At 39.7% G+C, this 11499-nt stretch overlaps 1 protein-coding gene across 2 annotated transcripts in view; it reads left to right on the top strand.

Annotated features, from left to right (window-relative positions):
• Positions 1-11499, top strand: part of LOC116846982 (bone morphogenetic protein 2-A) — a 14288-nt gene continuing 2789 nt past the window's right edge. Inside the window, exons 1-4 of one of the 2 annotated variants that reach the window (XM_032821476.1) lie at positions 1-349; positions 788-1436; positions 7841-8095; positions 9604-9986. In XM_032821476.1, the coding sequence (XP_032677367.1) occupies positions 1094-1436; positions 7841-8095; positions 9604-9986 (981 nt within the window). In that variant the 5' untranslated portion in view covers positions 1-349; positions 788-1093. The remainder of the gene's footprint in view (positions 350-787; positions 1437-7840; positions 8096-9603; positions 9987-11499) is intronic. The other variant, XM_032821475.1, reaches the window with a different exon arrangement.

The raw sequence follows: 11499 nt of genomic DNA, 5'->3' as shown, positions 1-11499 counted from the left end.
AGTCAACTACATCACTGGACCATCGTGACGATTTACCTCCAGTCTTCGTGAACGCGTCGCTCAGAACAGCGTCGATCACCCCGGGAGAACGTGCTTAGAAATCGGTTCGCGACACGACTAAGAGGTCGAGCCTCCACCTCCGTACGCGCAGAGACTCGACGCCCGTAAGTTGGTGTCCGTAGAGTGGGAAAATAGTGCTTCCAGAGGAAGAAAAAGAGAAAGAAGCAGAAGAAGAGCCACGGAGCCGTGGCCAACCGACGCAAACCGGTTCCATCAATCGAATCTCGCGAGATACCGACTCGATGATTTAAGCGACCTGATCGACCTTTCGCAACATTGTCAACAAGCAGTAAGAAAGATTGGCTACTAAAGAACCGTCGCTAGATGATGAGCGTGATAATACAAATCCAATAGCGGAAGGATAAAACTATTCTACAGCATTTCTCTCTCGTAGTATTTTCCGCAATACTAACTAAAGTTTCCTAGGTCCGGGACATGTATACTTAGAAAATACTTAATATTAAAGATATTCGCAGAATAAAGAATCAGTTCAACGTAGCAATTGGCTATTATGCAATACTCTATGTACGTGTTAAAAGCTTGTAAATAAATAAATAAATAAACACCGGCGTATTCTGATAAATATAGAAATAAATACTAGACGTGTACGTTACATTGAACCATTTTATCCTCTCGCTATTAGATTTCAAATATCTACCCAACATCTCTGGCAAAAAAGAAAATGGTTTTTACTAATCAATCTTTCTTACTGGTTGTTTATCTTTAGAGAAAATCAATGTTTATCAACAAGACTGTAGCTGATATTGTCACATTCAACTTCATAAAAAGGAAGATTGCAAAAGCCCCCAGCTCGATATAATCGACTTGATAAATATTGGTAATAAATACTACACACGGAATCCATGCGTCAAGTTAACCCGGGTGTAGTTGGGACGTCCGTCCTATGGAACTTCAGTAACCATCAGTACTTGAGGAGTTCGAGTGAATTGTCGGTTGATTAACCAAAGTGGCTCCAGCCGTCCAATCGAGAAATCGAGTTCGACTGTTATCTGCAGTCTACAGCAGTTAGAAAATGCGTCTGTTCATTGTGTTAGTCATAATTTTCAGCGCGAACAACGCTTCCGTTTTGAGCGCTTGGCCGAAAATGCAAAACTTCATCAAGTTCTCGTCGAGGCAGAATAAAATCGATAAGGACCCGTTGACCGAGCTGAGGGTGGAGTATGTGAAGGAGCAGATACTGAAGAAGCTAAGGCTGTCGAAGCCGCCCGCGGTCTCGATGCCGCTGTCGACCTTGCCGAAGCCTCTGATAAACGGCAATGTGCTCGAACTTCGACCTGGAGCACCGCTCGTGCCGGATAAACCGGCGGAGAGCTTCTACGGAAAAACTGACCAGATCGTCGTGTTCCCGCATGAAGGTAAGATTCGGCAGGTCAAAATGATTGCGTTCAGCAGAGAAAGCTGCCTTGCAACTGTCATAAAATTCGTGAATCTGATCGGCTCTTAATCTTAGCTGAATATAAAGGACAATCAGACTCACGAATTTTACCATTGCAAAGCAATTTTCTCTGTGAGACGATCATTTTTCACTGAAGCTTCGAATGGTGACACAAGTAAGGTAGCAGGTCCCAATTATGGGTAGAGTCCTAATTTCGATCATTAGCCCGGTTCATTAATGTATTAAAAAAGTGCACATCATAACGAAAACATGGGAAAATTTTTCTATATTCCTTAGTTCTTTTACAATTATATTTTGAGGTTTATTCACAAACATTCTTAATATTTAAGAAGACAAACTAGGATATATCAGTTGCCTCATCGACTCTATAGCTTTATGAAACTGCTAATGGATTGTGCTATATATATATGCTATTTGTTTATATAGACCAAAACAATGTGAATACATTATTAAAGCGATCCGATTGATCTTTTGCAACATTGTCAACAAATAGTAAGAAAGATTGGCTACTAAAGAACCGTCGCTAGATGATGAGCGTGATAATGTAGATTCAATAGCGGAAGGATGAAATTATTCTACAGCATTTCTCTCTCGTAGCATTTTCCGCAATACTAACTAAAGTTTCCTAAGTCCGGGCATTGTTATTAATATAGGTTGAGAATTCCCTTTAGTTGTTGATTAATCAAATGATATTTATTTAATAGATCTGGATACAATGGTGGAATGTCGGAGCGGTCAATTTCACCTTGTCGCTTTATCGAAACAGTCGTTCATCGTGTCCTTCGAAATTACGTTGTCTTCACTTAGTGTTGTCGTGTTCGTCTCTGTCTGACTTAAATACGTCTCCGCTGAATACAATACAAGATGATACAAATAACATGATACACTAACATTATCGCGGTCACGATCGATTGCGTACCTTTCTAACGGAATTCCGCGCGTCGAACGAATCTTTTCTATATTAATATAAAATGGATATCGTATAATCCGTTATACGGGCGCGTAACGTCTCCCGACGTACGAAAGTTTCTTGTTTTTATAATTTAAAAATTATAAAATTTTTATTTATAATTTAATTTTTATAATTTAAATTATTGTTTTCATAATTTAGAATATAAACTAATTTAAAATATAATAATTGTGTTTTAAAATTATAGTGTGTGTGTGTGTGTGTGTGTGTGTGTGTGTGTGTGTGTGTGTGTGTGTGTGTGTGTGTGTGTGTGTGTTAGTTCATATTGAACAGCTCGTTCTAATGTTCGACCGACAAATTTATGCAAATGATTGAAAGTTACTCCAACCTTAACCTGATCTATAATTAGGACCATTACCTTATTGATTGGAGAATTGAATCTTTCGGTTATACTCAAACGGAATCTGTGTGGATAGTTGTAACAAATGTCGATAGAAAATACTGAAATCATGAATTCGTTAACATTGAAATCACGACGCGCGATCTCGGAAATGTCCTTGCTCTTTGTACAGACAAACAGTTGCGCGTTTGCTACGGGAAAAATATTCGACCACGGGAAAATTGCTAATGAACGGTTATTCAGGCCCACGCACGATACGTAAATAGAGGAAAGGACAAACAACACGTGAGGAAGTACACATCGCGAATATTGTGCGCGCATCTTTCTCATGGTGCCATTCGGTCTCCGAGTGTTCGGACGCGAAACAAATTCTCTGAATATCGAGTGCGCGCGCTTTTCCGAGGCAGCGCAGATGAACTGAATCCGCAAATGAACTATTGTGCCAGAAACGTATCCGAGCACTTGATCGATATCGAAATTTCACACGGCGAAAGCGTACGGCTGAATTGTTTATGCAATATTTCTTTTAATGACGTTTAAAAAGCTACGAACGTAATAACTTTAAATTCGTTGTCGTAAATGGACGTGTATGTCTGTGTATGTGTGTGTGTGCTAAATCAGCAAATACGGCTAATAAAGAAATTGAAAAAATACGTACTATCCTCCAGTTGTAGTTGTTCCACTAGAAACGTGCCTTTCCGCATTGTTTCAACAATTTTACACGGATATGTTTTTTTTTATCGCTCGCAGCACATTCTCATGATTTTATCTTCCTTCATTATTATCGCGACAACTAAACCCGAAGTCTAGAATCCCTTTCGAACGATCGATTATTCGCAAATCAAGGAAATTGAATATTCATTTGTCGACGCTCTAACTTGCCTGACACGCTTGAATCACGAACAATTTCTATCTGATTCCTAATCATCCACCTTTCAGTGTTGCACTGGCACATACATCCGGCGTACGGCACACACGCGCGAAGCTGACCGTCTCGCATCGAAAGCAGTTTTCCCGAGAGGCTCGCTTCGTTCTTTTTGCAGTGGGCTGGCCATGCGCCTCTCGACAACCCCTTCTTGGCCAGCCAGACGAGAAACACCGGCGGGGATATGAATATTGCGTAATTGCACGGCTCCCTCGAAATAAACGAGAACCGGTAACAATGACGCCGTTCCTCTCGCCGCGACGGCACTTCTGGATGGGTACCGACGACCGACTCAGACCATGAATTTCAAATTTTCCGCGACGATGCAAATACGGAAGCCGCGCGAACGGCTCACGTATGAATCCCGGTGCGGCGGAAATTTACCTCGAATTACGGCGCGAAATCACGGTTCCGACGTTTTAATCGCTCGCGTGAATCATTTTCGACGTGTCTGGCGAATTTCTTAAAATCGCCGAGGAAGAACCGCCTGGGAGATTCGCCCCGTTCGTGAGACGCGCGAAACCTTCAGCTCGAGGCGAAACGTTACTCCGTGGGATTTTATTGAGCGCGTGAGAGAATACGACAACTTGAGCGTGATAAAAGAAATAAGAGAAGAATGCGTAAATCTGCATTCTTGTCAAGTGTCGTTTGGATCAACTGTTAACACACACGATGTTTTCCCTGCGAGATCCACTGTAAAGATTTGTGAAGAGCACGTGAAACATAAAATGAGACGAGGTGTGATATAAGTTACACAGATAATTAAAGAATTCGATGCTCAAACTTTCTTCCCTTGCGCTCGTTTAGACTAACAATTGCCCGTTTAAACTAACGATTGCCTGTGATAAGGTAGCGCATGCGAACGTTTTTACGCTTAAAGCCAACTGCTTCCATTTTAGCATTTTACCGCGTCATGCAACTTTGTTCGCAACAGAGCGATGCATAATTTACGGACACATAATTTCTTGCGGACGTCGGAATGTGAGGATACGATAGTGTGTAACCGTTCATCAGCCGCACGAATATGCTGAATGTTATTGCCCCGAATTTTCTTTCACGCCTTTTTGCAATGTTTCTCGCGCGCACGCGAAACTCCGACTGTGCATTTAGCGGAAGCGGTGACCGCGCGTGAGGCCTTTTAGATCCATACTTTTTATAAAACTTGTAAGAAGATCGAGAAGAAAGTGGAGAAAACAAATTATAGTGTAACGCACACGATACGCTATAAAATCCAGTACAATACGTCACGACAATAGAAAATCACGAATGCAATGCCGAAACTAACTCCTCTCTACGATTCAGACTTGCTGTAGGAATGAGATATTAGCTACAGCCTTACTAATATTGGCACGCAAATGATATGTCACTGCATATATTCCGTATGACTTTCCGCGGCATAGCGGATTGCACAAGCCGATCTGACTGTGCCCAATTCGGTTTTTATCTAATTCCGTCACGAATCCACTGCGCGCACATGCACGAACGTACACACACGCGAGCGCGCGCACGCACATACACACACACACACACGCGCATTCACACATGCACGGTAAGTCGTACGGGCTCTCGTAATATCGGCGCGGAACATTTGGCCTCGTTAACCCGCAGCGATTTCAGTGCGAAAGCTGCAGATTACGGCGATGCGGTCGAAGGCCAGTGAACCGGAAGTGTTCATCGCGTTCTGTCGAATTCCGCCGCGACACCGGAAAGTAGTACATGTTCGAAAATTTCCTGAAGCTACGTGGAATTCGTTCCGCGAATAATTCACCCCGGAAATCGAATATACGCTGTGTGTAAATGAAAAACTGCAAGAGTGTGGAAGGCTAATACGAACGAATCTCCAACGGAACGGTTTATAACCTCGTATGGTACGATCATACTTTTTGAGAATTAATTAGAGCATTATACACCGTTTATCACGCATGAAATGTTTCATAAGAAAAGAAAAGAATCTCGCCACTTTCTTATTTGATCTGTTAACGAACGTTGCGTCACACATAGCAATAAATTTCGTGATTCATCACGATCAAAATTATCAACGCAAGAATATCCTCGATTTTGCAATCGACATTTTTCAGGAATTGCAGAGAGAAAGTTTGATATTCCGTTTAAAACATCGCGCGCGCACTTTTCGAACTCGGTGACGTCAGTGAAAGACGATTTTTCTACTCGTGCGTATCTTCACCAAGGGTGCATGGTAGGGGTTATTATTTAAATACTAAACAGCGGATAAACAACAAGCGGATGGTAAAAATGTAGCGCGCTTGTAAATGTAACCGCTGACGCTTTGGCACGCATTGTGCAACGATATGGATTCACTCTGACGCCTGGCGTTGCATAATCCCGGCTATAAATCATGCGGAAGTGGCGATCAATCGGACACGCTGATCGCCCAAGAATCCGCCCGGAAATAATTTCCACGCGCTTGATAGTGCGTTGCATCGCGGACTGTCGCGGAACAATCGACACGTACGCGTCGGCGCAGTTTGACGCGCGTTTTTCACGCCGATTTTCCGAGTCGCGGACAGGACTCAACAAATTCGACATGAAAATTGTCAGGGAACATTTTATGGAACAATGTCAAAAGGACTCGAAAAAAGAAAAAAATAACAATTTACATAGATTGATTTCCTTTTGATTCTCCACGAGGACTTTTACCAATTTGATCGACGTAAAGGCAACAGACAATACGATCATTTTGATTAAATGTTCAACACTCTATACATTTCGATTTTATAAATTGCGAGAAAAGAAATTTATTTTTTTCGTCGCGGTTTTTAGAAATATAAAATGCGCGTGATAATATCGTTCTCCTCCACTTGTCTCGCTTTTTTGTCCTTCTGATAATTTTAATATTTCTTATTTAGCCTGAGAGCGTCATATGGCTATCCGGTTAATTCTGCGCGATACTCATTTCGCCGAAATACATATTAAATTCCTCAAAATATCAAAATAATTTGCATATCTTACGACGTTTCGTCCAGACAATTCAAGCAATCGTACGAATAGTTACTACAGTATGTTTTCGCATTAATTTCGGAATAGTCATCGGTCTTCTTTTATCATGCACGAGTGATTCGATAGAAGTTCGATAGAAATTCTGTTTAACTTCAGAATCATTTATCGCACACGCTCGCTCAGAGATATCTTTTCCCGCACTTTGTCCCGACTATGAGAGCCTTTTAAAGCGCACTTTTCCAGATAATTGTGGTTCCATTTGAGGCTTGCTTCGAGCACCGCTGTAAATTGCAGGCCGATCGCGCAGCCAAAGGCGCACTATCAAAAGTCTCGAATAACTGAGTCTCCAATGTCGTTCGTCGGCATACTAAATTAGTTTGTAATGAGATAGCCCGCATATATACGCGTTCGTCATGGCAGAGAGGTAACCGGATAGCCATATGACGCTCTCAGGCTAAATAAGGAATATTAAAATTATCAGAAGGACCAAAAACGAAATAAGCAGAAGAGAACGATATTGTCGCGACCGTTTTATATTTTTATAAAAAGAAAATAACCAAAAAATATTTTTTTCCTCGCAAAATTCGAAATGTTTACACCTAGGCTCGTATTAATAGTCGTTACTTGAAACTTCTCCTACATAAAATACTCAGATCTAAGTGTAGAGTTAGATCTGAGTTTCTTATTCGAATTATGTAATACATATTTGTGATCGCGATTCAATTAAAAAATTCACATATAACTCTAAACTCAAATCTAAGTATCTTACCTAAGGCAAATTTCAAGTAACAATTATTGATATAGACCTTAAAGTGTTAAAATCTAATCAAAATAATCGTCAAATAAATATAATAAAACTCGTAATTTTGTTATGACAAATATGCCAACTGATCGAGCTAATAATTATGCCGCAGATTATGCCGCTTATTTTCATCAGATATCAATTTCCACGTTCCAAATATTTTTATATATCACGATATAATGTAAATCATGCGTATTCCAAGTTCAAACACTTCAAGGAGATTGAAACATCTGATGAAGATTAAGTGTAAGCAGATTTCTTTTCGAATTAAAATCTTTTCGAATTAAAATCTCACAATATCGATGACTTTGTTACACTCTACCTCGAGAAAAATATGATCCAATTCCGTGCAATTTCGCGTGTTGCAGGTATAGCTGATGCTATGAAAGGCTGTCAAAGCTCGAATCATCTGGGAGAGTTCAATGCGGCCTGTTTCACGTTTTACCTGCCGAACGAGATGCATTTCGTCGACGTGACCTCGGCGCAGCTCTGGTTCTACAAGGAGTACGATGAAAACGACTATCTCAACCAGACCTTCGTGCTATCCGAGCTCGATCACTGGGACCAGGGTGGCAGCTTCGAAAAGAACACCGTCATGGCAATCTTCGAGACCGATATTGAAGGTAGGTAAATGGCGAGCGGAATCCCTCCCCCCGTCTATCTATCCGTCCGTCCGTCCGTTCGTCACGAATCCACACCGCATAGAAATCTTCCGCCGCGAAATTTCGTTACCCCATCACTGCAGGCACTTTGCGAGCTCGTCTCTCGCCAGCACATCACAATTTCACCCGTCGCCGAAAATTTCATACGAACGATAAAAGATAATTTTCTGATATCGTGATATCACGAGCGGTTCCTAACTCTCCTAATACGAATTGCTATTGAGATACGATTGGAGGAGAGGGGGAAAGGGGATCAATCGTTAAACGAAAAGTTAGAGCAGAAAAATGTCACTTCGAAGTCTCGACTCGAAAGTCGCGTTCATCGTCCCGAAAAAGTTGGATTGAAATTTAAAGAATCCAAGTGTAGAGCCTGAAGTCCTCGTCGCAAAAATTAATCAGCCGGAGAGCAACGAATTTAGTACTAATTGCATTTTCCTGGACACGAACCGTCCTCTGAGGTAAAAACACCAATGCATGTTCAGGACCTAACATCCTGAACATTCTTTATGTTTTAGTCTTTAAATGTGAATATTCAATGCTTCTCTTCCAACATACAATATACATGTATATCCAATATATGTATGTATATTCTTTCTGTTGAAAATTTAGATATTCATGTTTAAAAACCAAAACAATAAGAATGTCTAGAGTTAGATACATATTCAGGCATTTATTACTTCGCTTAAGGGGATGTTGAAGCTGAAAACTTTACCGACAGAATACTGACATTATTTTGCTAAATTTACATCGTGTTGGTTACACAGAATTACAAATGCTTTTACGCAATGAAAATACGTGCAAAAATAAATAAGAGCATTGCTCGATATGTGATAAAAACGAACAAAAAATTTTTAATGTAAAATCTCAAGCTGTCAGTTAGCGCAATATTTGCCTAATCTAAAACCAAGTTCTACAACTTGTACATACTGAAAGTGCGGATGCTCCAAACAGAAAAATTTTGAAGAACATTGCTCTATCTTCGTATCTGCATTTGGAAGCTTAAGAATATCGAAAAAGTTTGTAGAAAGATTTCTACACATATGGTTAGGTTTTCCGTTGAGTATGGTCGAGTTTTTTAATTCATTGATGGATCCATCGCATGATGCGCAAATGCATCGTTTCGCTGTATTTACGCATCATGCAATGGATCCATCGATGAATTAAAAAACTCACCTTATGATAAAACAAAGCAACATACACTCATACAAGTTCTGTATATACAAGAAATACGAAAAGGATAGCGTAATTATGTTAGTGACGATCGTGTCTGCATTATCGACATTGTTCGAGTTCGTCATCGACTTCAGCATCCCCTTAAGAGCAGTCATATATTCAAATCGAGATATCAAATCGTGCGAGATTCTCTGTAGCACATTGCGCGACACTACTCCACTCTATATCACTATTATATTCGTGCCTATCCATCAACCTATCAACTATCAAGATCTCGTGTTACGAATCGCTTTCAGAGGGCTGGGTGGAAACGAGTGTAGATTTCATGGTGAAGAAATGGGTAAATCGGCATCGATTGAACCACACAATTCAAATAACCTGCAACACTTGCTCGGATAATCGCAACACTGCTCCGGTATCCGTCAAGATGACTCTAAAGCCCTTCCTCGTGATCCACACGGCGCCATTGCCGCAGCGGAACAGGCCTAAGAGGAACTCGAACTGTCAGCCCGAAATGAAGGAGTGCTGCAGAGACGAGCTTTACATTAATTTCGTGGATATCGGCTGGAGCGATTGGATACTACACCCGAGCGGATATCACGCGTACTTCTGCCGGGGATCCTGCTCCACGGCAGCATCCTTGACCGTAAGCGCCTCGAGTCACAGCAACGTTATTATGGTAAGCGCTAAATGACTTTTAGCGTTCTCATGATATTGTTTCGCAAAGATACGTTAAAGATTCGTGTCCTTAGTGTTTAGCAAAAAATTCAAAACCCGTATTTCATTTGATTTCTGGTAATTTAAAATTCGAAATTTCGTTCTCCCTTTTTCTCTCGCACTCTCGCAAATAATGTCGATCGTAATTCTGTTGACACGCTGTCTACTGAACTTAATTAATGCTTAGTTAAAAGTCCGTTTGAAAATATAGTTCTGAAGTTTCTAAAGTACTCGTATAAATACAAATATATGCATTGAGAAAAAATAATTAAAAATTTATTTGTAGGACAAAAGTTTTCTTCACAGAAATAAATTTTATATCCCACAAAAAAATGTTCAAATATTTTTTCTCAATATGCAACTTTGTATGTTCCAATTTGAGTTTATCCGCATCACGTATCTTTCTCGTTATATTGGCAGAATACATCTCTTTATTCTCATATCGTCTTATATTAAGAAGTTCTTCGAAGTTATTAGAATCATTCGTTATATTTAGCTAATCCTTATCATTATATTTTCTCCTAAGTTCTCCCTCTTCGAAGTCATTAAAATCATTCGTTATATTTAGCTAATCCTTATCATTATATTTTCTCCTAAGTTTTCCCTCTTCGAAGTCATTAGAATCATTCGTTATATTTAGCTAATCCTTATCATTATATTTTCTCCTAAGTTCTCCCTCTTCGAAGTCATTAAAATCATTCGTTATATTTAGCTAATCCTTATCATTATATTTTCTCCTAAGTTTTCCCTCTTCGAAGTCATTAGAATCATTCGTTATATTTAGCTAATCCTTATCATTATATTTTCTCCTAAGTTCTCCCTCTTCGAAGTCATTAAAATCATTCGTTATATTTAGCTAATCCTTATCATTATATTTTCTCCTAAGTTTTCCCTCTTCGAAGTCATTAGAATCATTCGTTATATTTAGCTAATCCTTATCATTATATTTTCTCCTAAGTTCTCCCTCTTCGAAGTCATTAAAATCATTCGTTATATTTAGCTAATCCTTATCATTATATTTTCTCCTAAGTTTTCCCTCTTCGAAGTCATTAGAATCATTCGTTATATTTAGCTAATCCTTATCATTATATTTTCTCCTAAGTTCTCCCTCTTCGAAGTCATTAGAATCATTCGTTATATTTAGCTAATCCTTATCATTATATTTTCTCCTAAGTTTTCCCTCTTCGAAGTCATTAAAATCATTCGTTATATTTAGCTAATCCTTATCATTATATTTTCTCCTAAGTTCTCCCTCTTCGAAGTCATTAGAATCATTCGTTATATTTAGCTAATCCTTATCATTATATTTTCTCCTGGGTTTTCCCTCGTGTCAGAACGTACTGAATACGGATACATAACAACCGATTATCGCGATGCTGGAAGAAATGTATGTTTCCAGAGTGATTTATATTCGTTTCCTCTTTGCAAAAATCGCGAGTGACACATGGGAAAGAGGAGAGAGGATGCTGACGCCG

The sequence above is a fragment of the Odontomachus brunneus genome, unplaced genomic scaffold (assembly GCF_010583005.1).
Source record: "Odontomachus brunneus isolate Ranch 3 - 2012 unplaced genomic scaffold, Obru_v1 Obru_scaffold_072, whole genome shotgun sequence".
Taxonomy (NCBI): Eukaryota; Metazoa; Arthropoda; class Insecta; order Hymenoptera; family Formicidae; genus Odontomachus; species Odontomachus brunneus.
Note: the sequence above shows the minus strand (reverse complement) of the source record. Positions and strands in the feature narration are given on the sequence as shown.